A 26,962-nucleotide genomic window follows, 5' to 3' on the forward strand; every position below is an offset into this window, starting at 1 on the left:
TGTGAGTGATGCTATGGGTATGTATGTGAGCGATGCTATGTGTATGTATGTGAGTGATGCTATGGGTATGTATGTGAGTGATGCTATGGGCATGTGAGTGATGCTATGGGTATGTATGTGAGCGATGCTATGTGTATGTATGTGAGTGATGCTATGGGTATGTGAGTGATGCTATGGGCATGTATGTGAGTGATGCTATGGGTATGTGAGTGATGCTATGGGTATGTATGTGAGTAATGCTATGGGTATGTGAGTGATGCTATGGGTATGTATGTGAGTGATGCTATGGGTAAGTGAGTGATGCTATGGGTATGTGAGTGATGCTATGGGCATGTATGTGAGTGATGCTATGGGTATGTATGTGAGTGATGCTATGGGTATGTGAGTGATGCTATGGGCATGTATGTGAGTGATGCTATGGGTATGTGAGTGATGCTATGGGTATGTATGTGAGTGATGCTATGGGCATGTATGTGAGTGATGCTATGGGTATGTGAGTGATGCTATGGGTATGTATGTGAGTGATGCTATGGGCATGTATGTGAGTGATGCTATGGGTATGTGAGTGATGCTATGGGTATGTATGTGAGTGATGCTATGGGCATGTATGTGAGTGATGCTATGGGTATGTATGTGAGTGATGCTATGGGTATGTGAGTGATGCTATGGGTATGTATGTGAGTGATGCTATGGGCATGTATGTGAGTGATGCTATGGGTATGTGAGTGATGCTATGGGTATGTATGTGAGTGATGCTATGGGCATGTATGTGAGTGATGCTATGGGTATGTATGTGAGTGATGCTATGGGTAAGTGAGTGATGCTATGGGTATGTGAGTGATGCTATGGGCATGTATGTGAGTGATGCCAAAACGGCGTGCCTACCTGTGGGGGTAATTATCACATACATTATCCCCATAACTTTAAGTCACGTGAAGGTGTTAGGACTGAAGAGCAATGAATTACAGAGCTGGTCCTCTGCCGAGGAGATATCATCCCTTCATCATGCAGCGGCAGAATGCCGGGAGCGCCAGCCGCGGCCCCTTTATGTACCGTGTGCGCGGGCTCAGGTGCGTCTGACCTCACAAGCTGCCCAGGAGCGCGCCAGATTAGAATGGACCAGTGTCAGTCACGTAGTGGGATAAGGGGAGAAGAGCTGAGAGGGGCAGTATGAGGACTCTGTTAGCAGGTGAGTATGGGGGGGGGGTCGTATGTAGTCAAGCGTAGTATATATAATTCTATGGGGAGAGACTAAAAATGACGGTAAAGTATATATGATTTATATATATTGGGGTAGGTAATACACCCACATGTACATAGCGTATGACTGTTCTGCACTTGGGCCTTTAATACCGTTACCTAGGTGAGGTGGCCGTTCAAACAAGGACGGTCCCACTCAGGAACCTAGCCCTATCAAGCCTACCATTTCCTATACCAGCTAAGCTGGCCCATACTAGCTAAAATGTCGGCCCACTAGGCCATCCCTGCCTACCTCAGCCAGCGGTAACAGCAGCCCAGTCAAATGTAACAAGCAAAATTGTGAATCTCCCCGTGGGGAGGCCGTATCTAGTGTATACATCCGGGGGGTCTCAGAGCTTTGTCCAGATCTCCTCCCCTATGTAATATCCTAATATTGTCAATAGCCACCAAGGTAAGTGAAGAGTTGGTGCCTCCATGGTGTTCCTGGAAGTGTATAGTGTATCTATAGTACAAGCGATTTTAAGAAACTCTGTAATAGGTTTTATAAACCAAAAGAGTTTCCTTCTGGACTGAAAAAACAGTTTTCCTCCCTCCCCCCCCCTCACTTCAGAAGAAGCAGGATTTTTGTGTCCATTATGGTCTATGGAAAGGGGAGGGGCTGAGAGGAGTGAGTGAGCACGGAGCAGTCCTGCGCAGCACTACACCCTGCAATCTTCTCTCAGTAAGTTCATAGATAAGCACTGACCTTTCTGACCCCTGACTCCAGCGTTTTAGGTGCCCAGACAGTCTCCAAACAGCTGACCTTCAGGTCTCCTCTTCCTGCTCCCTCATCTCCCTCGGCCCCTCCCCTCTCCATAGGATATAATGGACACCGCAGAATCCGTCTTCACTGGCTTCTCTGTAATGAAGACATGTTTGCCTGACAATGCACAGATAAGAAGTGAGGGGGGGGGGGGCTGGGAAATTGCTTTTTAGGTACAGAAAGAGGCTTTTTTGCTTAATAAAACTTATTACAGAGTTTCTTAAAATCGCTTATACTACAGATTTCTGCAAAAAAAAAAAAAAAGTTACGCTCTGGCTGCTGTTTTCACATAAATCTGTCCTTCTGTATCAATTTTTTTTTACCTCACACACTTCATTTTCTTCATTTTACCTGACACAACACACTGACTGGACTCCACACAAGCTCCTTCTGTGCCCCTCATCTCACAGCACAGCTCTGTTAATTCCCTCACAGCTGGACAACTAGCAATACTGTGTGCTGGCACTTTCTTAATAGTGACAGTCAGGCTTACCCTAGGCTACATATCCATCTACATAGATAGATTAGAAGAGAGAGATGAAACAACTGTCCCCTGTACTGCTCTGGAGGCGGTCACTGTTCTGTTTTTCCTCTTGGCCAGGAGCTTACTGATTGGTGTGATGTCAGTAGTGGGCGGAGTTAGAGAGGAGGTGTACAGCTTGCCTGCCAACAGAAGAGACCGAAGAGTTAATGTAACTGGTCTCAGAAGGGAGAAGAAGGACAGAGGAGTGGAGATCATGTGGAGCAGGGAGGGAGGGGAGGACAGAGGAGTGGAGACCATGTGGAGCAGGGAGGGAGGGGAGGACAGAGGAGTGGAGACCATGTGGAGCATGCAGGGAGGGGAGGACAGAGGAGTGGAGACCATGTGGAGCAGGGAGGGGAGGACAGAGGAGTGGAGACCATGTGGAGCAGAGAGGGAGGGGAGGACAGAGGAGTGGAGACCATGTGGAGCAGGGAGGGGAGGACAGAGGAGTGGAGACCATGTGGAGCAGGGAGGGGAGGACAGAGGAGTGGAGACCATGTGGAGCAGGGAGGGGAGGACAGAGGAGTGGAGACCATGTGGAGCAAGCAGGGAGGGGAGGACAGAGGAGTGGAGACCATGTGGAGCAGAGAGGGAGGGGAGGACAGAGGAGTGGAGACCATGTGGAGCAGGGAGGGGAGGACAGAGGAGTGGAGACCATGTGGAGCAGGGAAGGGAGGACAGAGGAGTGGAGACCATGTAGAGCAGGGAGGGGAGGACAGAGGAGTGGAGATCATGTGGAGCAGGGAGGGAGGGGAGGACAGAGGAGTGGAGACCATGTAGAGCAGGCAGGGAGGGGAGGACAGAGGAGTGGAGACCATGTGGAGCAGGCAGGGAGGGGAGGACAGAGGACTGGAGACCATGTGGAGCAGGGAGGGGAGGACAGAGGAGTGGAGACCATGTGGAGCAGGGAGGGGAGGGGAGGACAGAGGAGTGGAGACCATGTGGAGCAGGGAGGGAGGGGAGGACAGAGGAGTGGAGACCATGTGGAGCAGGGAGGGGAGGGTGGAGGAGTGGAGACCATGTGGAGCAGGGAAGGGAGGGGGAGGACAGAGGAGTGGAGGCCATGTAGAGCAGGCAGGGAGGGGAGGACAGAGGAGTGGAGACCATGTGGAGCAGGCAGGGAGGGGAGGACAGAGGACTGGAGACCATGTGGAGCAGGGAGGGGAGGACAGAGGAGTGGAGACCATGTGGAGCAGGGAGGGGAGGGGAGGACAGAGGAGTGGAGACCATGTGGAGCAGGGAGGGAGGGGAGGACAGAGGAGTGGAGACCATGTGGAGCAGGGAGGGGAGGACAGAGGAGTGGAGACCATGTGGAGCAGGGAGGGGAGGACAGAGGAGTGGAGACCATGTGGAGCAGGCAGGGAGGGGGAGGGTGGAGGAGTGGAGACCATGTGGAGCAGGCAGGGAGGGGAGGACAGAGGAGTGGAGACCATGTGGAGCAGGGAGGGGAGGACAGAGGAGTGGAGACCATGTGGAGCAGGGAGGGAGGGAAGGGCACAGGAGTGGAGACCATGTAGAGCAGAGAGGGGAGGACAGAGGAATGGAGACCATGTGGAGCAGGAAGGGGAGGACAGAGGAGTGGAGACCATGTGGAGCAGGAAGGGGAGGACAGAGGAGTGGAGACCATGTGGAGCAGGGAGGGGAGGACAGAGGAGTGGAGACCATAGGGAGCAGGGAGGGGAGGACAGAGGAGTGGAGACCATGTGGAGCAGGGAGGGAGGGAAGGGCACAGGAGTGGAGACCATGTAGAGCAGAGAGGGGAGGACAGAGGAGTGGAGACCATGTGGAGCAGGGAGGGGAGGACAGAGGAGTGGAGACCATGTGGAGCAGGAAGGGGAGGACAGAGGAGTGGAGACCATGTGGAGCAGGGAGGGGAGGACAGAGGAGTGGAGACCATAGGGAGCAGGGAGGGAGGGGAGGACAGAGAAGTGGAGACTATGTGGAGCAGGAAGGGGAGGACAGAGGAGTGGAGACCATGTGGAGCAGGGAGGGGAGGACAGAGGAGTGGAGACCATAGGGAGCAGGGAGGGGAGGACAGAGGAGTGGAGACCATGTGGAGCAGGGAGGGGGAGGACAGAGGAGTGGAGACCATGTGGAGCAGGGAGGGGGAGGACAGAGGAGTGGAGACCATGTGGAGCTGGGAAATTGCTTTTTAGGTACAGAAAGAGGCTTTTTTGCTTAATAAAACTTATTACAGAGTTTCTTAAAATCGCTTATACTACTGATTTCTGCAAAAAAAAAAAAAAGTTACACTTAAAGACAAGAAATTGGCACATAGCAAAACCCATACAAGTCCCCCTGAGTAATTTGAGGCATATCCCGTCTTTCTAGCTGCCGCCGTTCCTGAGCTACAAGTTTTTCTGAAAGCCAGTCTCTATCCAAGATGGCGCCGGCCAGGAAACTACGTTTTCCCAGCATGCATTTCACCTTCGAGCCAACTGCCAAGTACCTGCCCTTCTTGTAGTATCTTCCCATTGCTGACTCCACAGGCACTCTTATGGTGAGGCAGCGTGGGATATTGTGGGGTCAGGCCCCTTAGGTGTATCCTCTCTATAGCACATCTCATGACGTTAGGCAGGCTCCATTGTAGTGATGTGTAACGGGAATTATTCAGATATATACAGTCATCTCCAACAGAAACAAACATGAGTGGTGAGAGTGATGCCGCGCTTTCCAGCACCCACACAGTTCCTAGCACACTCCCCTTGTGGTAAATCCAGCTCCTGTGCTATAAGCTCTGGCTGCTGTTTTCACATAAATCTGTCCTTCTGTATCAATTTTTTGTCAGGCTTACCCTAGGCTCCATATCAATCTACATAGATAGATTAGAAGAGAGAGAGAGAGATGAAACAACTGTCCCCTGTACTGCTCTGGAGGCGGTCACTGTTCTGTTTTTCCTCTTGGCCAGGAGCTTACTGATTGGTGTGATGTCAGTAGTGGGCGGAGTTAGAGAGGAGGTGTTACAGCTTGCCTGCCAACAGAAGAGACTGAAGAGTTAATGTAACTGGACTCAGAAGGGAGAAGAAGGACAGAGGAGTGGAGACCATGTAGAGCAGGGAGGGGGAGGACAGAGGAGTGGAGACCATGTGGAGCAGGTAGGGAGGGGAGGACAGAGGAGTGGAGACCATGTGGAGCAGGTAGGGAGGGGAGGACAGAGGAGTGGAGACCATGTAGAGCAGGGAGGGGAGGACAGAGGAGTGGAGACCATGTGGAGCAGGGAGGGAGGGGAGGACAGAGGAGTGGAGACCACGTGGAGCAGGTAGGGAGGGGGAGGACAGAGGAGTGGAGACCATGTGGAGCAGGTAGGGAGGGGAGGACAGAGGAGTGGAGACCACGTGGAGCAGGTAGGGAGGGGGAGGACAGAGGAGTGGAGACCATGTGGAGCAGGTAGGGAGGGGAGGACAGAGGAGTGGAGACCATGTAGAGCAGGGAGGGGAGGACAGAGGAGTGGAGACCATGTGGAGCAGGGAGGGGAGGACAGAGGAGTGGAGACCATGTGGAGCAGGGAGGGAGGGGAGGACAGAGGAGTGGAGACCACGTGGAGCAGGGAGGGGAGGACAGAGGAGTGGAGACCATGTGGAGCAGGGAGGGGGAGGACAGAGGAGTGGAGACCATGTGGAGCAGGGAGGGGAGGACAGAGGAGTGGAGGCCATGTAGAGCAGGCAGGGAGGGAAGGACAGAGGAGTGGAGACCATGTGGAGCAGGCAGGGAGGGGAGGACAGAGGACTGGAGACCATGTGGAGCAGGGAGGGGGAGGACAGAGGACTGGAGACCATGTGGAGCAGGGAGGGAGGGGAGGACAGAGGAGTGGAGACCATGTGGAGCAGGGAGGGGGAGGACAGAGGAGTGGAGACCATGTGGAGCAGGGAGGGAGGGGAGGACAGAGGAGTGGAGACCATGTGGAGCAGGGAGGGAGGGGAGGACAGAGGAGTGGAGACCATGTGAAGCAGAGAGGGGAGGACAGAGGAATGGAGACCATGTGGAGCAGGGAGGGAGGGGAGGACAGAGGAGTGGAGACCATGTGGAGCAGGGAGGGGAGGACAGAGGAGTGGAGACCATGTGGAGCAGGGAGGGGAGGACAGAGGAGTGGAGACCATGTGAAGCAGAGAGGGGAGGACAGAGGAATGGAGACCATGTGGAGCAGGGAGGGGAGGACAGAGGAGTGGGGACCATGTGGAGCAGGGAGGGAGGGGAGGACAGAGGAGTGGAGACCATGTGGAGCAGGGAGGGGAGGACAGAGGAATGGAGACCATGTGGAGCAGGCAGGGAGGGTGGAGGACAGAGGAGTGGAGACCATGTGGAGCAGGCAGGGAGGGGAGGACAGAGGAGTGGAGACCATGTGGAGCAGGCAGGGTGGGGAAGGACAGAGGAGTGGAGACCATGTGGAGCAGGGAGGGAAGGACAGAGGAGTGGAGGCCATGTGGAGCAGGGAGGGGAGGACAGAGGAGTGGAGACCATGTAGAGCAGGCAGGGAGGGTGGAGGAGTGGAGACCATGTGGAGCAGGCAGGGAGGGGAGGACAGAGGAGTGGAGACCATGTGGAGCAGGGAGGGAAGGACAGAGGAGTGGAGGCCATGTGGAGCAGGGAGGAGGGGGAGGACAGAGGAGTGGAGACCATGTGGAGCAGAGAGGGAGGGGAGGACAGAGGAGTGGAGACCATGTGGAGCAGGGAGGGTGGAGCAGGGAGGGGAGGACAGAGGAATGGAGACTATGTGGAGCAGGAAGGGGAGGACAGAGGAGTGGAGACCATGTGGAGCAGGGAGGGGAGGACAGAGGAGTGGAGACCATGTGGAGCAGGGAGGAGTGGAGCAGGGAGGGGAGGACAGAGGAATGGAGACTATGTGGAGCAGGAAGGGGAGGACAGAGGAGTGGAGACCATGTGGAGCAGGGAGGGGAGGACAGAGGAGTGGAGACCATGTGGAGCAGGGAGGAGTGGAGCAGGGAGGGGAGGACAGAGGAATGGAGACTATGTGGAGCAGGAAGGGGAGGACAGAGGAGTGGAGACCATGTGGAGCAGGGAGGGAGAGGAGGACAGAGGAGTGGAGACCATGTGGAGCAGAGAGGGAGGGGAGGACAGAGGAGTGGAGACCATGTGGAGCAGGCAGGGAGGGGAGGGTGGAGGAGTGGAGACCATGTGGAGCAGGCAGGGAGGGGAGGACAGAGGAGTGGAGACAATGTGGAGCAGGCAGGGAGGGGAGGACAGAGGAGTGGAGACCATGTGGAGCAGGGAGGGAGGGGAGGACAGAGGAGTGGAGACCATGTAGAGCAGGGAGGGGAGGACAGAGGAGTGGAGACCATGTGGAGCAGGCAGGGAGGGGAGGGTGGAGGAGTGGAGACCATGTGGAGCAGGGAGGGGGAGGAGTGGAGGAGTGGAGACCATGTGGAGCAGGCAGGGAGGGTGGAGGAGTGGAGACTATGTGGAGCAGGGAGGGGAGGACAGAGGAGTGGAGACGAGTGTACAGTATCACCTGGACATGTTAGATACACGGCTCATCTGCTCTCAAATAATGTGATATTGAAATCTTCTTCCCTCCAGGTCCCGGGACATGGAGTCTGTGGGGACCCCTGGAGCTGACGCCTTCCGGGAGGTGCGGGTCCAGTCTGTGCTGGTGGAGTTCCTGCTGTGTCACGTGGAGACCCTCTTTAGTGACACTTTTACTTCAATTGGTAAGAAATGTACCCTGCTGTTCCCTGCACTGTGCCTGAGCTGCTGCGCTCCTCTTCTCCTGCATGTGACTCTGGTTTACTGATTGCTTTCTCTTTATCCCTATGAAGAGGATTAGGGATCTGCAGTGCCTTCTCGTCTCTATAGGTTTATTGTCTCCTAATAGAACTATATTAAACTAGAAACCATTGGGCACCGTAATGGGCACAAGCCGTGCCCCAGCCTGTAGAATCCTGGTGTGTATAGGGATCTGTGACCGGTAGACCTTCCAATGAGACCTTTCTATGCTGCTCGTCTTCCTCTCTATCCCTATGAAGAGGATTAGGGATCTGCAGAGCCTCTTTGTGCCTCTTGTTCCTATGGAATTAGTGTCTACTAATTGAGCTGGATTAAACTAAAAACCATTGGGCACAGCAATGGGCACGGCCCGCACTCCAGTTTGTAGAATCCTGGTGTATATACAGACCTGTGACCCGTAGCCTTTCCGCTGAGACCTTTCTACGCTGCTTATCTTTCTCTCTTCAAAGCCACAGGCTGAAATCCTTTGCACTCCTTGCTTTCTGCTGCTAATGGACAAGACCTCCCCATGGTTTCCTGAGACACGTCCTCTGCTTTCGCCAGTCTTCCTCTTCAGCCGATCTTCTCTTCTTGCATCGTTCTATGCCTTGGCAGCGCTTCATTTAGACAATTAGAATTGGCCACTAAGGTTTCCCACCTAAATCCATTTCTGTCTACTTTGTATCCCCCTTTTTTCTCTTTACCCCCTTCTCACTACCAGCCAAACAAAGCGGCCTCCGTCGAGCCTCGTGCACGTCTGTAAAGATTCGCCTGTTAACCTTACCTGAAGCTTGGTGCCAGGCCAAGAAGAAGACAGGCTCGTCCGAGATCCCACCCGAAGGAAGGAGAGCCGAGGCAGAGCCCAAGACTGACACCTAGTGGTCGACCTCAGAAATGCTTTTTATTATAACCAGAAAGGAAGAGGCCCAAGTCTGACTTTTTGTTTATTATATGGGACTATTTTTTCTATGGAGATGAATAACGCCGGGAGCGTATATAAATATAAGGAAGAGTCTAGTATAAGTCTTTGAAACTTTAACTTATTTTTTGACTTTTTAAAAAGTGATAGAAATGTGGGTGCAGATGTTCCATGTATCTGCGGATGACACCACCATGTTATTAAATGTCTTTTCTATGAACCCGTGATCTGATCCTGTACCTGCGTTTATTTCATTTTTTTATGTTCTCTAACGTTGTATATTTTTATTTCTTGTTTTTGTATTTTTTTCCCTAACATTCCTTTAATGTGTTACATGCCTCGTGTGTCCATAAACCTACATGAATTACCTTAGAGAAGACGCACATAAGCCCCGCCTTGCAGCAGTGGCCACGCCCCCATACTGACAGCCAGAGTTACCTTATTAGCAGCGTACCCCCATAGGTTCCCACACTGTAAAGCATAACATAAACAATATATGGGAAATCCTGTAAAACGTAATAAAGATGTGTGACACAGAAAAGATGGCTGCCAGGGCTGAGAATGGAAGAGGAAATCCAGCAAAACCTGATCCCACCTAAAGTAGGAGGCGACCGAGTGCCGGGACTCCATTATAATCCCATAGTGCATAGTTACATTTGTTTAGTCTGGAGAAGAGACGTATAAGGGGAAATATGATTAACTTATTTAAATATATAAATGGCCCCTACAAGAGATATGGGGAAAAGATGTTCCAGGTAAAACCCCCTCAAAGGACAAGAGGGCGTTGCCTCCTCCTGGAGAGACAAGGGGGCGCTGCCTGTGCCTGGAGGGACAAGGGGGCACTGCCTCCACCCGGAGAGACAAGGGGGCGCTGCCTCCGCCCGGAGAGACAAGGGGGCGCTGCCTCCGCCTGGAGAGATAAGGGGGCGCTGCCTCCGCCTGGAGAGACAAGGGGGCGCTGCCTCCACCTGGAGAGATAAGGGGGCGCTGCCTCCACCCAGAGAGACAAGGGGGCGCTGCCTCCGCCTGGAGAGACAAGGGGGCGCTGCCTCCGCCTGGAGAGACAAGGGGGCGCTGCCTGTGCCTGGAGAGACAAGGGGGCACTGCCTCCACCCGGAGAGACAAGGGGGCGCTGCCTCCACCCGGAGAGATAAGGGGGCGCTGCCTCCACCCAGAGAGACAAGGGGGCGCTGACTCCACCTGGAGAGACAAGGGGGCGCTGCCTCCACCTGGAGAGACAAGGGGGCGCTGCCTCCACCCAGAGAGACAAGGGGGCGCTGCCTCCGCCTGGAGAGACAAGGGGGCGCTGCCTCCACCTGGAGAGACAAGGGGGCGCTGCCTCCGCCTGGAGAGACAAGGGGGCGCTGCCTCCGCCTGGAGAGACAAGGGGGCACTGCCTCCACCTGGAGAGATAAGGGGGAGCTGCCTCCACCCGGAGAGACAAGGGGGCGCTGCCTCCGCCTGGAGAGACAAGGGGGCGCTGCCTCCGCCTGGAGAGACAAGGGGGCGCTGCCTCCGCCTGGAGAGACAAGGGGGCCCTGCCTCCGCCTGGAGAGACAAGGGGGCGCTGCCTCCGCCTGGAGAGACAAGGGGGCGCTGCCTCCGCCCGGAGAGACAAGGGGGCGCTGCCTCCGCCCAGAGAGACAAGGGGGCCCTGCCTCCGCCCGGAGAGACAAGGGGGCCCTGCCTCCGCCCGGAGAGACAAGGGGGCGCTGCCTCCGCCCGAAGAGACAAGGGGGCGCTGCCTCCGCCCGAAGAGACAAGGGGGCGCTGCCTCCGCCCGGAGAGACAAGGGGGCGCTGCCTCCGCCCGGAGAGACAAGGGGGCGCTGCCTCTGCCCGGAGAGACAAGGGGGCGCTGCCTCCGCCCCGAGAGACAAGGGGGCGCTGCCTCCGTACGGAGAGACAAGGGGGCGCTGCCTCCGCCCGGAGAGACAAGGGGGCGCTGCCTCCGCCCGGAGAGACAAGGGGGCGCTGCCTCCGCCCGGAGAGACAAGGGGGCGCTGCCTCCGCCCGGAGAGACAAGGGGGCGCTGCCTCCGCCTGGAGAGACAAGGGGGCGCTGCCTCCACCCGGAGAGACAAGGGGGCGCTGCCTCCGCCTGGAGAGAAAAAGGTTCAATCTCCGGAGGCGAGAATCCTTTTTTACCATGAGAACTGTGAATCTGTGGAACAGTCACCACAGGATCTGGTCACAGCAACAACAGTAGAAGCTTCACAACAGGAGAGACAAGTTCTTAGAGCAAAATAATATAAATGCATATGTATAGAACCTATCACCCCTCCCCCTTCCCTGTATCCATCCATCCCTCCTTGTATATCCCCCTTCCCTCCATCCATCCCTCCTTGTATATCCCCCTTCCCTGTATCCATCCCCTCCTTGTATATCCCCCTTCCCTCCATCCATCCCTCCTTGTATATCCCCCTTCCCTCCATCCATCCCTCCTTGTATATCCCCCTTCCCTCCATCCATCCCTCCTTGTATATCCCCCTTCCCTCCATCCATCCCTCCTTGTATATCCCCCTTCCCTCCATCCATCCCTCCTTGTATATCCCCCTTCCCTCCATCCATCCCTCCTTGTATATCCCCCTTCCCTCCATCCATCCCTCCTTGTATATCCCCCTTCCCTCCATCCATCCCTCCTTGTATATCCCCCTTCCCTCCATCCATCCCTCCTTGTATATCCCCCTTCCCTCCATCCATCCCTCCTTGTATATCCCCCTTCCCTGTATCCATCCCCTCCTTGTATATCCCCCTTCCCTCCATCCATCCCTCCTTGTATATCCCCCTTCCCTCCATCCATCCCTCCTTGTATATCCCCCTTCCCTCCATCCATCCCTCCTTGTATATCCCCCTTCCCTCCATCCATTCCTCCTTGTATATCCCCCTTCCCTCCATCCATCCCTCCTTGTATATCCCCATTCCCTGTATCCATCCCCTCCTTGTATATCCCCCTTCCCTCCATCCATTCCTCCTTGTATACCCCCCTTCCCTGTATCCATCCCCTCCTTGTATATCCCCCTTACCTGTATCCATCCCCTCCTTGTATATCCCCCTTCCCTCCATCCATCCCCTCCTTGTATATCCCCCTTCCCTGTATCCATCCCCTCCTTGTATATCCCCCTTACCTGTATCCATCCCCTCCTTGTATATCCCCCTTACCTGTATCCATCCCCTCCTTGTATACCCCCCTTCCCTCCATCCATCCCCTCCTTGTATATCCCCCTTCCCTGTATCCATCCCCTCCTTGTATATCCCCCTTACCTGTATCCATCCCCTCCTTGTATATCCCCCTTCCCTGTATCCATCCATCCCTCCTTGTATATCCCCCTTCCCTCCATCCATCCCTCCTTGTATATCCCCCTTCCCTCCATCCATCCCTCCTTGTATACCCCCCTTCCCTCCATCCATCCCCTCCTTGTATATCCCCCTTCCCTGTATCCATCCCCTCCTTGTATATCCCCCTTCCCTGTATCCATCCCCTCCTTGTATACCCCCCTTCCCTGTATCCATCCCCTCCTTGTATATCCCCCTTCCCTGTATCCATCCCCTCCTTGTATATCCCCTTCCCTGTATCCATCCCCTCCTTGTATATCCCCCTTCCCTGTATCCATCCCCTCCTTGTATATCCCCCTTCCCTCCATCCATCCCCTCCTTGTATATCCCCCTTCCCTGTATCCATCCCCTCCTTGTATATCCCCCTTCCCTGTATCCATCCCCTCCTTGTATATCCCCCTTCCCTCCATCCATCCCCTCCTTGTATATCCCCCTTCCCTGTATCCATCCCCTCCTTGTATATCCCCCTTCCCTGTATCCATCCCCTCCTTGTATATCCCCCTTCCCTCCATCCATTCCCTCCTTGTATATCCCCCTTCCCTCCATCCATCCCCTCCTTGTATATCCCCCTTCCCTGTATCCATCCCCTCCTTGTATATCCCCCTTCCCTGTATCCATCCCCTCCTTGTATATCCCCCTTCCCTGTATCCATCCCCTCCTTGTATATCCCCCTTCCCTGTATCCATCCCCTCCTTGTATATCCCCCATCCCTGTATCCATCCCCTCCTTGTATATCCCCCTTCCCTGTATCCATCCCCTCCTTGTATATCCCCCTTACCTGTATCCATCCCCTCCTTGGTTGAACTTGATGGACATGTGTCTTTTTTCAACCGTATTAACTATGTAACTATGCAAAACTCTTAAAATTACAAAATTGTGCGGAGATTTACACTGAGCAAAACAAAAATATCTCCTCTCTTTCTGTCTATCCAGGTCGCTGTGGACCGATAAGACCCCGCTCTCTGATGGGTGGATGCCCATCCGGACGCCTCGTAAGTCTCCAGGAGGCTCAGGCGCGGAGTCAGAGTCAGAGGGAGGCAGCTGAGAAACTGGGGGCAGAGAAAACATCTCCCAATAAACCCGAGAGGGCGCTAGAGAGCAGTGATGAAAGGTAAAGCTAGCGTAAGGCTGGTGTCAATATAATGTGTGTGTGTGTATGTACATGTATATGTGTATATATATATATATATATATATATGTTATAATACTGCTCCTATATACAGGGATATAACTACTATAATACTGCTCCTATATACAGGAATATAACTACTATAATACTGCTCCTATATACAGGGATATAACTACTATAATACTGCTCCTATATACAGGTATATAATACTATAGTACTGCTCCTATATACAGGGATATACTACTATAATACTGCTCCTATATACAGGAATATAACTACTATAATACTGCCCCCTATATACAAGAATATAACTACTATAATACTGCTCCCTATATACAGGGATATAACTACTATAATACTGCTCCTATATACAGGGATATAACTACTATAATACTGCTCCTATATACAGGAATATAACTACTATAATACTGCTCCTATATACAGGGATATACTACTATAATACTGCTCCTATATACAGGAATATAACTACTATAATACTTCTCCTATATACAGGGATATAACTACTATAATACTGCTCCTATATACAGGAATATACTACTATAATACTGCTCCTATATACAGGGATATACTACTATAATACTGCTCCTATATACAGGGATATAACTACTATAATACTGCTCCTATATACAGGGATATAACTACTATAATACTGCTCCTATATACAGGAATATACCTACTATAATACTGCCCCCTATATACAGGAATATAACTACTATAATACTGCTCCCTATATACAGGAATATAACTACTATAATACTGCTCCTATATACAGGGATATAACTACTATAATACTGCTCCTATATACAGGAATATAACTACTATAATACTAATCCCTATATACAGGAATATACTACTATAATACTGCTCCTATATACAGGGATATACTACTATAATACTGCTCCTATATACAGGAATATAATTAGTATAATACTGCTCCCTATATACAGGGATATAACTACTATAATACTGCTCCTATATACAGGGATATAACTACTATAATACTGCTCCTATATAGAGGGATATAACTACTATAATACTGCTCGCTATATACAGGAATATAACTACTATAATACTGCTCCTATATACAGGGATATAACTACTATAATACTGCTCCTATATAGAGGGATATAACTACTATAATACTGCTGCTATATACAGGAATATACTACTATAATACTGCTCCTATATACAGGAATATACTACTATAATACTGCTCCTATATACAGGAAGATACTACTATAATACTGCTTTTATATATATATATATATATATATATATATATATATATATATATATATATATATATTCCCGTATATAGGGAGCAGTATTATAGTAGTATATTCCTGTATATAGGAGCAGTATTATAGTAGTTATATTCCTGTATATAGGAGCAGTATTATAGTAGTTATATCCCTGTATATAGGAGCAGTATTATAGTAGTTATATTCCTGTATATAGGAGCAGTATTATAGTAGTTATATTCCTGTATATAGGGGCAGTATTATAGTAGTTATATCCCTGTATATAGGTGCAGTATTATAGTAGTTATATTCTTGTATACAGGGGGCAGTATTATAGTAGTTATATCCCTGTATATAGGAGCAGTATTATAGTAGTATATTCCTGTATATAGGGGCAGTATTATAGTAGTATATTCCTGTATATAGGGGGCAGTATTATAGTAGTTATATACCTGTATATAGGAGCAGTATTATAGTAGTTATATCCCTGTATATAGGTGCAGTATTATAGTAGTTATATTCCTGTATATAGGAGCAGTATTATAGTAGTATATTCCTGCATATAGGGGCAGTATTATAGTAGTATATTCCTGTATATAGGAGCAGTATTATAGTAGTATATTCCTGTATATAGGGGGCAGTATTATAGTAGTATATCCCTGTATATAGGAGCAGTATTATAGTAGTTATATTCCTGTATATAGGAGCAGTATTATAGTAGTTATATTCCTGTATATAGGGGCAGTATTATCGTAGTATATTCCTGTATATAGGAGCAGTATTATAGTAGTTATATTCCTGTATATAGGGGGCAGTATTATAGTAGTATATTCCTGTATATAGGAGCAGTATTATAGTAGTTATATTCCTGTATATAGGAGCAGTATTATAGTAGTTATATTCCTGTATATAGGAGCAGTATTATAGTAGTTATATCCCTGTATATAGGGGGCAGTATTATAGTAGTATATCCCTGTATATAGGGGGCAGTATTATAGTAGTTATATCCCTGTATATAGGAGCAGTATTATAGTAGTTATATTCCTGTATATAGGGAGCAGTATTATAGTAGTATATCCCTGTATATAGGAGCAGTATTATAGTAGTTATATCCCTGTATATAGGAGCAGTATTATAGTAGTTATATCCCTGTATATAGGAGCAGTATTATAGTAGTTATATTCCTGTATATAGGGGGCAGTATTATAGTAGTATATTCCTGTATATAGGAGCAGTATTATAGTAGTATATCCCTGTATATAGGAGCAGTATTATAGTAGTATATTCCTGTATATAGGAGCAGTATTATAGTAGTTATGCGGTTCAGGGAAGAAACAGAGTGCTGCACATCACACCTATGGCTGATACTAGTGCCGCTTGGCTAAATAAAAAACACATCAGAATTTTGTGTATGAATTGATCAAGCCATACTGCCCCATGTACCTCGTGCCGGTATCTGATACACATGGGTCCCTACACTAAGTCCACACTGTGCCAGTCAGTGGCCACCAACCCCGCAGGCGTGCACAGCCAGGGAACGGGGGCCATGGGACGGCCCTGCGACCCCCATGCCACAGGACCAGACCCAAAAACACCACACCAGAACCCGGCCAGCACCGCCGCCGGAGAAGGTCGCCCCCAAGCAGCACAATATCCATACTTGTGTCGTTTGGGGGGCAGCCTTCCCCGCCGGTGGTGCTGGCCGGGTTTTGGTGGGGCATTTTGGGTCTGGTCCTGTGACATTGGGGTTGCAGGGCCGTTCCATGGCCTCCCTTTCCTGCATGTGCACGCCTTGCGGGGTTGGCGGTCGCTGACCGACACGGTGTGGAGTTAGCGTAGGGACCCGTGTGGACCAGAGGACCTGCGCGGTGGTACATGGGGCAATATGGCTGATCAATTCATATACAGACACTCTGGTGTTGATTTTTAATATAGGCCTAGCGGCATTAGTATCAGCCATAGATGGGATGTGCAGCCGTTCCATTCTCTCCAGTTCGTATTATAGTAGTATATTCCTGTATATAGGGAGCAGTATTATAGTAGTATATTCCTGTATATAGGGAGCAGTATTATAGTAGTATATTCCTGTATATAGGGGGCAGTATTATAGTAGTATATCCCTCTATATAGGAGCAGTATTATAGTAGTATATTCCTGTATATAGGAGCAGTATTATAGTAGTTATATTCCTGTATATAGGAACAGTATTATAGTAGTTATATTCCTGTGTATAGGAGCAGTATTATAGTAGTTATATCCCTCTATATAGGAGCAGTATTATAGTAGTTATATTCCTGTATATAGGAGCAGTATTATAGTAGTTATATCCCTGTATATAGGAGCAGTATTATAGTAGTTATATTCCTGTATATAGGAGCAGTATTATAGTAGTTATATTCCTGTATATAGGAGCAGTATTATAGTAGTATATTCCTGTATATAGGAGCAGTATTATAGTAGTTATATTCCTGTGTATAGGAGCAGTATTATAGTAGTTATATCCCTGTATATAGGAGCAGTATTATAGTAGTATATTCCTGTATATAGGAGCAGTATTATAGTAGTTATATTCCTGTATATAGGAGCAGTATTATAGTAGTATATTCCTGTATATAGGAGCAGTATTATAGTAGTTATATTCCTGTATATAGGAGCAGTATTATAGTAGTTATATTCCTGTATATAGGAGCAGTATTATAGTAGTATATTCCTGTATATAGGAGCAGTATTATAGTAGTTATATTCCTGTATATAGGAGCAGTATTATAGTAGTATATTCCTGTATATAGGAGCAGTATTATAGTAGTTATATTCCTGTATATAGGAGCAGTATTATAGTAGTTATATCCCTGTAAATAGGAGCAGTATTATAGTAGTTATATTCCTGTATATAGGAGCAGTATTATAGTAGTTATATTCCTGTATATAGGAGCAGTATTATAGTAGTATATTCCTGTATATAGGAGCAGTATTATAGTAGTTATATTCCTGTATATAGGAGCAGTATTATAGTAGTTATATTCCTGTATATAGGAGCAGTATTATAGTAGCTATATCCCTGTATATAGGAGCACTATTATAGTAGTTATATCCCTGTATATAGGAGCAGTATTATAATAGTATATCCCTGTATATAGGAGCAGTATTATAGTAGTATATTCCTGTATATAGGAGCAGTATTATAGTAGTTATATCCCTGTATATAGGGGGCAGTATTCTAGTAGTATACGAACTGGAGAGAATGGAACGGCTGCACATCCCATCTATGGCTGATACTAATGCCGCTAGGCCTATATTAAAAATCAACACCAGAGTGTCTGTATATGAATTGATCAGCCATATTGCCCCATGTACCACCGCGCAGGTCCTCTGGTCCACACGGGTCCCTACACTAACTCCACACTGTGTTGGTCAGCGACCGCCAACCCCGCAAAGTGATTATAGTAGTATATTCCTGTATATAGGAGCAGTATTATAGTAGTATATTCCTGTATATAGGAGCAGTATTATAGTAGTATATTCCTGTATATAGGGAGCAGTATTATAGTAGTTATATTCCTGTATATAGGAGCAGTATTATAATAGTTATATCCCTGTATATAGGAGCAGTATTATAGTAGTTATATTCCTGTATATAGGAGCAGTATTATAGTAGTTATATTCCTGTATATAGGAGCAGTATTATAGTAGTTATATTCCTGTATATAGGAGCAGTATTATAGTAGTATATTCCTGTATATAGGGAGCAGTATTATAGTAGTTATATTCCTGTATATAGGAGCAGTATTATAATAGTTATATCCCTGTATATAGGAGCAGTATTATAGTAGTTATATCCCTGTATATAGGAGCAGTATTATAGTAGTTATATTCCTGTATATAGGAGCAGTATTATAGTAGTTATATCCCTGTATATAGGAGCAGTATTATAGTAGTATTTTCCTGTATATAGGGTGCAGTATTATAGCAGTTATATTCTTGTATATAGGAGCAGTATTATAGTAGTTATATCCCTGTATATAGGGGGCAGTATTATAGTAGTTATATTCTTGTATATAGGGGCAGTATTATAGTAGGTATATTCCTGTATATAGGAGCAGTATTATAGTAGTTATATTACTGTATATAGGAGCAGTATTATAGCAGTTATATTCCTGTATATAGGAGCAGTATTATAGTAGTTATATTCCTGTATATAGGAGCAGTATTATAGTAGTATATTCCTGTATATAGGAGCAGTATTATAGTAGTTATATCACTGTATATAGGAGCAGTATTATAGCAGTTATATCCCTGTATATAGGAGCAGTATTATAGTAGTTATATTCCTGTATCTAGGAGCAGTATTATAGCAGTTATATCCCTGTATATAGGAGGCAGTATTATAGTAGTATATCCCTGTATATAGGAGCAGTATTATAGTAGTATATTCCTGTATATAGGAGCAGTATTATAGTAGTTATATTCCTGTATATAGGAGCAGTATTATAGTAGGTATATTCCTGTATATAGGGGGCAGTATTATAGCAGTTATATTCTTGTATAGAATAGCATTATAAATAATAATCCTCTACTTTATTTTTCAGGAAAGGTTTACGTAGCAGGAAGAAATCCGGTGGGGGTAGTAGTTGGAGAACGTTTTTTGCTATAGGCAAAAATTCTTCACAGCAGAAGAAATCTCGATCTGGGGGTCTCCGGGAGACAGCGGCCCACCAGAGAGGTAACAATATAATCTTCTCTGCTTTCCTACTGTGCTCCTTGCTGTTTCCTCACACTTCTCTCTGTTCTCCCTGCAGTCTTGGAGACGATGACGTTGCGCTCGGCTAAGAGCGAGGAGTCTCTGTGTTCTCACACTAGTGGGACGGGTAAGTTTTGTAAACTTATTTGACATCACATGACGCAGGAGGTGGATTCTGCTCCTGGTGTTTTTGGGTGTTTCATCCTTGGCGAAGTCCCCTGTGACGCTGTGACGCTTCATGAGTAATACCCAATGCGTCCAGCAGGGGGAGCTGTTAACCTCCAGGAAATGGTGTTTCTGTTGGCAGAATTATTAGTATTCCTGTACGATTCCTCCACAAAGAAGTTGGTGAAAGCGCTGAAAATTGCACCATTTCAAGGCTCTTGTCCATAGCATGGTCCCTGGACTGGTTACTATGGGCGGGTCCTGTACAGCACTCGTGGTCCCATGACTGGTTAATATGGGCGGGTCCTGTACAGCATTCGTGGCCCCTGGACTGGTTACTATGGGCGGGTCCTGTACAGCACCCGCGGTCCCTGGACTGGTTACTATGGGCGGGTCCTGTACAGCACTCGTGGTCCCTGGACTGGTTACTATGGGCGGGTCCTGTACAGCACCCGCGGTCCCTGGACTGGTTTCTATGGGCGGGTCCTGTACAGCACTCGCAGCCCCTGGACTGGTTACTATGGGCGGGTCCTGTACAGCACTCGTGGTCCCTGGACTGGTTACTATGGGCGGGTCCTGTACAGCACTCGTGGTCCCTGGACTGGTTACTATGGGTGGGTCCTGTACAGCACTCGTGGTCCCTGGACTGGTTACTATGGGCGGGTCCTGTACAGCACTCGTGGTCCCTGGACTGGTTACTATGGGTGGGTCCTGTACAGCACTCGTGGTCCCTGGACTGGTTACTATGGGCAGGTCCTGTACAGCACTCGTGGTCCCATGAATGGTTACTATGGGCGGGTCCTGTACAGCATTCGTGGCCCCTGGACTGGTTACTATGGGCGGGTCCTGTACAGCGCTCTCTGCCTCTGGACTGGTTACTATGGGCAGGTCCTGTACAGCACTCGCGGTCCCTGGATTGGTTACTATGGGAGGGTCCTGTACAGCACTTGTGGTCCCTGGACTGGTTACTATGGGCGGGTCCTGTACAGCACTCGTGGTCCCATGACTGGTTACTATGGGCGGGTCCTGTTCAGCACCCGCTGTCCCTGGACTGGTTACTATGGGCGGGTCCTGTACAGCACTTGCGGTCCCTGGACTGGTTACTATGGGCGGGTCCTCTACAGCACTCGCGATCCCTGGACTGGTTACTATGGGCGGGTCCTGTAGAGCATTCGTGGCCCCTGGACTGGTTACTATGGGCGGGTCCTGTACAGCATTCGTGGCCCCTGGACTGGTTACTATGGGCGGGTCCTGTACAGCACTCGCGGCCCCTGGACTGTTTACTATGGGCGGGTCCTGTACAGCGCTCTCTGCCTCTGGACTGGTTACTATGGGCGGGTCCTGTACAGCACTTGCAGCCCCTGGATTGGTTACTATGGGAGGGTCCTGTACAGCACTCGTGGTCCCTGGACTGGTTACTATGGGCGGGTCCTGTACAGCGCTCGTGGTCCCATGACTGGTTACTATGGGCGGGTCCTGTACAGCACCCGCGGTCCCTGGACTGGTTACTATGGGCGGGTCCTCTACAGCACTCGCGGTCCCTGGACTGGTTACTATGGGCGGGTCCTGTACAGCACTCGCAGCCCCTGGACTGGTTACTATGGGCGGGTCCTTTACAGCACTCGCGGTCCCTGGACTGGTTACTATGGGCGGGTCCTGTACAGCACTCGCAGCCCCTGGACTGGTTACTATGGGCGGGTCCTCTAGAGCATTCGTGGCCCCTGGACTGGTTACTATGGGCGGGTCCTGTACAGCACTCGCGGCCCCTGGACTGGTTACTATGGGCGGGTCCTTACAGCACTCGCGGTCCCTGGACTGGTTACTATGGGCGGGTCCTGTACAGCAATCGTGGCCCCTGGACTGGTTTCTATGGGCGGGTCCTGTACAGCAATCGCAGCCACTGGACTGGTTACTATGGGCGGGTCCTGTACAGCACCCGCGGTCCCTGGACTGGTTTCTATGGGCGGGTCCTGTACAGTGCTCGCGGCCCCTTTGACTGGTTACTATGGGCGGGTCCTGTACAGCACTCGCTGCCCCTGGACTGGTTACTATGGGCGGGTCCTTTACAGCGCTCGCGGCCCCTGGACTGGTTACTATGGGCGGGTCCTGTACAGCACCCGCGGACCCTGGGCTGGTTACTATGGGCGGGTCCTGTACAGCACTCGCTGCCCCTGGACTGCTTACTATGGGCGGGTCCTTTACAGCGCTTGCGGCCCCATGACTGGTTACTATGGGCGGGTCCTGTACAGCGCTCGCTGCCCCTGGACTGCTTACTATGGGCGGGTCCTGTACAGCGCTCGCGGTCCCTGGACTGGTTACTATGGGCGGGTCCTTTACAGCGCTCACAGCCCCTGAACTGGTTACTATGGGTGGGTTCTGGACTGGTTGCTATGGGCGGGTCCTCCAGCACTCGTGGCCCCTGCACTGGTTACTATAGGTGGGTCCTGTCCAACATTCATGGTCCCTGGATTGGTTACTATGGATGGGTCCTTTACAGCACTCAAGGCTCCTGGTCAGATTGATATGGGTGGGTCTTGACCAGTGCTTGGACTGGTTACCATGGGCGGGTCCTGGACTGGTTACTATGAGCAAATCCTGGACTGGTTACCATGGGTGAGTCCTGGACTGGATACCATGGGCAGGTCCGGGACTGGTTACTATGGGCGAGTCCTGGATTCCTTACTATGGGCGGGTCCTGGAGTGGTTACCATGGGTGGGTCCGGGACTGGTAACCATGGGCGGGTCCTAGACTGGTAACCATGGGCGGGTCCTGGACTGGTTACCATGGGCTGTTCCTGGATTGGTTATTGTGGGCAGGTCCTGGACTAGTTACCATGGGCGGGTCCTGGACTGGTTACCATGGGCGGGTCCTGGATTGGTTATTGTGGGCGGGTCCTGGACTAGTTACCATGGGCGGTTCCTGGGTTGGTTATTGTGGGCGGGTCCTGGACTAGTTACCATGGGCGGGTCCTGGACTGGTTACCATGGGCGGGTCCTGGATTGGTTATTGTGGGCGGGTCCTGGACTAGTTACCATGGGCGGGTCCTGGACTGGTTACCATGGGCGGGTCCTGGATTGGTTATTGTGGGCGGGTCCTGGACTAGTTACCATGGGCGGTTCCTGGGTTGGTTATTGTGGGCGGGTCCTGGACTAGTTACCATGGGCGGGTCCTGAACTGGTTACCATGGGCGGGTCCTGGAGTCCTTTGCTGATTGATTGTATTGGTTGTATTACAGGATTTCACCGGACCTCTCGTCTCCGACGCCCGCGCTCTACAAGTGACGGTCTCACCTCTCGGCTGCCCCACTGCCGGTCAGCAGAGAGCCTGGCACAGTCCTCCCCCTCTCCGCCCTGTGTGCCCTCCCCTCCTCCCCCATCAGGACGCCCCCAGTCAGCATGGATTGAGGAAGATCTGGACCTGTCGCCGCCCCTCCCGGAGATGGACGGTCTCGGGTTTGACCCCTTATCTTTCCGTCTCTCCTTCTCTGACCATGAAGAAGTGAAGTCTCCGACCATAGTCAGAGCAGATGTGAGCAGCCAGGGCCATTCCCTTCCGCGCAGGCTGAGCCTGTCTCCCACCGGCGGCGGCTGCTCCCCCTCCCCCTCTCACAGCCCCCCGGAGCGCCTGGTCACAGACATGGAGACTCAGGGGCCGCCCCGCCTGTCTCCTCCTCCTCCTCCGCAGATGTTGAACTTGCTGCTTCAGTCCTGTCAGCTGCGTCTTGGCGAGACCTGTGTGAGGGAGGTGAAGGGCAAAGTAACTGGGGCCCCCAACCCAGAGGATCCGCCAAAGGGTGAGTCCATCAATCCCGATATGTATAAGTGTTGTCACAGCCCCTCCCACCATGTGTAGTAGAATAAGGGGGCGGGGCTTGGCTAGTCTCTTTAGTTCTGCCCCGCCCCTGCAGAGCCTGGACCTGGTACAATAACTTGTGCCTGGTCTCCTCCTTTGAGTAGATGCCGAGCCGCCTTATTTCATGCGCTCCAGTCACTTCTAAAGCTGCATTCACAATTTGCTGCTTAGAATCACAAAGTGATGACCAACACATCTCAACCCTGTGACTACCCGAGGCTCCCAGCCGCCTCTATGTGATACAGCAGAGCCGCCTCGTAGAGGAATGACATGAGTGCTACCTGTCAGCACAAAGCTAATAGAAGAGTGAGCGCAGCTCTGGAGGTACTGTGTAACAGCAGAATAGTGAGTGCAGCTCTGGAGTACAAGACAATATGTAACAGCAGAATAGTGAGTGCAGCTCTGGGGTTGACTGGAGACATGATGTAACAGCAGAATAGTGAGTGCAGCTCTGGAGTACAAGACCTGATGTAACAGCAGAATAGTGAGTGCAGCTCTGGAGGTGACTGGAGACATGATGTAATAGCAGAATAATGATTGCAGCTCTGGAGTTGACTGAAGACATGATGTAACAGCAGAATAGTGAGTGCAGCTCTGGAGGATGAGACATGGTGTAACAGCAGATTAGTGAGTGTAGCTCTGGAGGAGGAGACAGGAAGTAAAGCAGAATAGTGAGTGCAGCTCTGGAGGAGGAGACAGGAAGTAAAGCAGAACAGTGAGTGCAGCTCTGGAGGATGAGACATGATGTAACAGCTGAATAGTGAGTGCAGCTCTGGAGGATGAGACCTGATGTAACAGCTGAATAGTGAGTACAGCTTTGGAGGTGACTGGAGTACAAGACACAATGTAACAGCAGAATGGTGAGTGCAGCTCTGGAGTTACTGGAGAACAAGACATGATGTAACAGCAGAATAGTGAGTGCAGCTCTGGAGGTGACTGGGGACATGATGTAACAGCAGAATAGTGAGTGCAGCTCTGGAGGTGACTGGGGACATGATGTAACAGCAGAATAATGATTGCAGCTCTGGAGTACAAGACATGATGTAACAGCAGAATAGTGAGTGCAGCTCTGGAGGTGTATGGAGACATGATGTAATAGCAAAATAATGAATGCAGCTATGGAGTTGACTGAAGACATGATGTAACAGCAGAATAGTGAGTGCAGCTCTGGAGGATGAGACATGATGTAACTGCAGAACAGTGAGTGCAGCTCTGGAGGAGGAGACCGGAAGTAACAGCAGAACAGTGAGTGCAGCTCTGGAGGATGAGACCTGATGTAACAGCTGAATAGTGAGTGCAGCTCTGGTCGTGACTGGGGTCATGATGTGAGTGCAGCTCTGGAGGTGACTGAAGACATGATGTTACAGTAGGATAGTGAGTGCGGCTCTGGAGGATGAGACATGATGTAACAGCAAAATAGTGAGTGCAGCTCTCGAGGTAACATGATGTAACAGCAGAATAGTGAGTGCAGCTCTGGAGGTGACTGAAGACATGATGTAACAGCAGAATAATGAGTGCAGCTCTGAAGGATGAGACATGATGTAATAGCAGAATAGTGAGTGCAGCTCTGGAGGATGAGAGATGATGTTACAGCAGAATAGTGAGTGCAGCTCTCAAGCTAACATGATGTAACAGCAGAATAGTGAGTGCAGCTCTGAAGGATGAGACATGATGTAATAGCAGAATAGTGAGTGCAGCTCTGAAGGATGAGACATGATGTAACAGCAGAATAGTGAGTGCAGCTCTGGAGGATAAGACATGATGTAACAGCAGAATAGTGAGTGCAGCTCTGGAGGATGAGACATGATGTAACAGCAGAATAGTGAGTGCAGCTCTGAAGGATGAGACATGATGTAACAGCAGAATAGTGAGTGCGGCTCTGGAGGATGATACATGATGTAACAGCAGAATAGTGAGTGCGGCTCTGGAGGATGAGACATGATGTAACAGCAGAATAGTGAGTGCAGCTCTGGAGGATGATACATGATGTAACAGCAGAATAGTGAGTGCAGCTCTGGAGGATGAGACATGATGTAACAGCAGAATAGTGAGTGCGGCTCTGGAGGATGAGACATGATGTAACAGCAGAATAGTGAGTGCGGCTCTGGAGGATGAGACATGATGTAACAGCAGAATAGTGAGTGCGGCTCTGGAGGATGAGACAGGATGTAACAGCAGAATAGTGAGTGCGGCTCTGGAGGATGAGACATGATGTAACAGCAGAATAGTGAGTGCGGCTCTGGAGGATGAGACATGATGTAACAGCAGAATAGTGAGTGCAGCTCTGGAGGATGAGACATGATGTAACAGCAGAATAGTGAGTGCAGCTCTGGAGGATGATACATGATGTAACAGCAGAATAGTGAGTGCAGCTCTGGAGGATGAGACATGATGTAACAGCAGAATAGTGAGTGCAGCTCTGGAGGTAACATGATGCAGCTGCTGGTTACCCTCCGCACATTGTATATAATGCAGGTATTGGCGCAGTACTGAACACGTATATTTTAACCCCTTTCTCACAGGAGTGACGCTCTCTCCACAGCAATCGGCTCCTCCTCCTATGTCGGTCATGCGGCAGCTCCCCCCTCCTCCGCCCCCCAAGGATCCTGCCCGGCTCATGGCTTTAAAATTGGCAGAAAGTGCCCAGCGAGCTCTTCAGTCCTCAATATCCACCGGGACGGTCCCTGCAAAGTCCTCCCAGAGATCGGTCCCCCCGCACCCCTCCACTTCAGTATTCAGGAGGTCACTGTCCATGGAGTGCAGTGAGAGCGCAGCACCAAAGGAGGGGCCCCTCTACTCTGAGCTGAGACCCCCCATAATTAGCCCCAGCGAGAGGACCACCAGCCAGCACCGACCACCGCGACCCCAGACACACAGCACAATGGTGAGGATGCATCACTGGGACCAGTAGACCATAGACCAGTGTAGAGTGATGGAGTCCTCACAGACCAGTATAAGGCGATGCAGTCCTCACAGACCAGTATACGGCGATGCAGTCCTCACAGACCAGTATAAGGGGATGCAGTCCTCACAGACCAGTATAAGGCGATGCAGTCCTCACAGACCAATATAAGGGGATGCAGTCCTCACAGACCAGTATACGGCGATGCAGTCCTCACAGACCAGTATACGGCGATGTAGTCCTCACAGACCAGTATACGGCGATGCAGTCCTCACAGACCAGTGTAGAGTGATGGAGTCCTCACAGACCCCTATACGGCGATGCAGTCCTCACAGACCAGTATACGGCGATGCAGTCCTCACAGACCAGTATAAGGCGATGCAGTCCTCACAGACCAGTATAAGGCGATGCAGT

At 50.2% G+C, this 26,962-nt stretch overlaps 1 protein-coding gene across 5 annotated transcripts in view; it reads left to right on the forward strand.

The window, feature by feature from the left end:
* ARHGAP33 (Rho GTPase activating protein 33) overlaps positions 1-26,962 on the forward strand; it is a 136,448-nt gene that overhangs the window by 105,331 nt on the left and 4,155 nt on the right. For all 5 annotated transcript variants that reach the window (XM_069947234.1, XM_069947233.1, XM_069947236.1 and 2 more), the window contains 6 exons: positions 8,061-8,191; positions 13,433-13,610; positions 19,477-19,610; positions 19,687-19,755; positions 23,030-23,587; positions 26,169-26,530. In XM_069947234.1, the coding sequence (XP_069803335.1) occupies positions 8,061-8,191; positions 13,433-13,610; positions 19,477-19,610; positions 19,687-19,755; positions 23,030-23,587; positions 26,169-26,530 (1,432 nt within the window). The remainder of the gene's footprint in view (positions 1-8,060; positions 8,192-13,432; positions 13,611-19,476; positions 19,611-19,686; positions 19,756-23,029; positions 23,588-26,168; positions 26,531-26,962) is intronic.

The sequence above is a fragment of the Dendropsophus ebraccatus genome, chromosome 12, assembly GCF_027789765.1.
Source record: "Dendropsophus ebraccatus isolate aDenEbr1 chromosome 12, aDenEbr1.pat, whole genome shotgun sequence".
Classification (NCBI taxonomy): domain Eukaryota; kingdom Metazoa; phylum Chordata; class Amphibia; order Anura; family Hylidae; genus Dendropsophus; species Dendropsophus ebraccatus.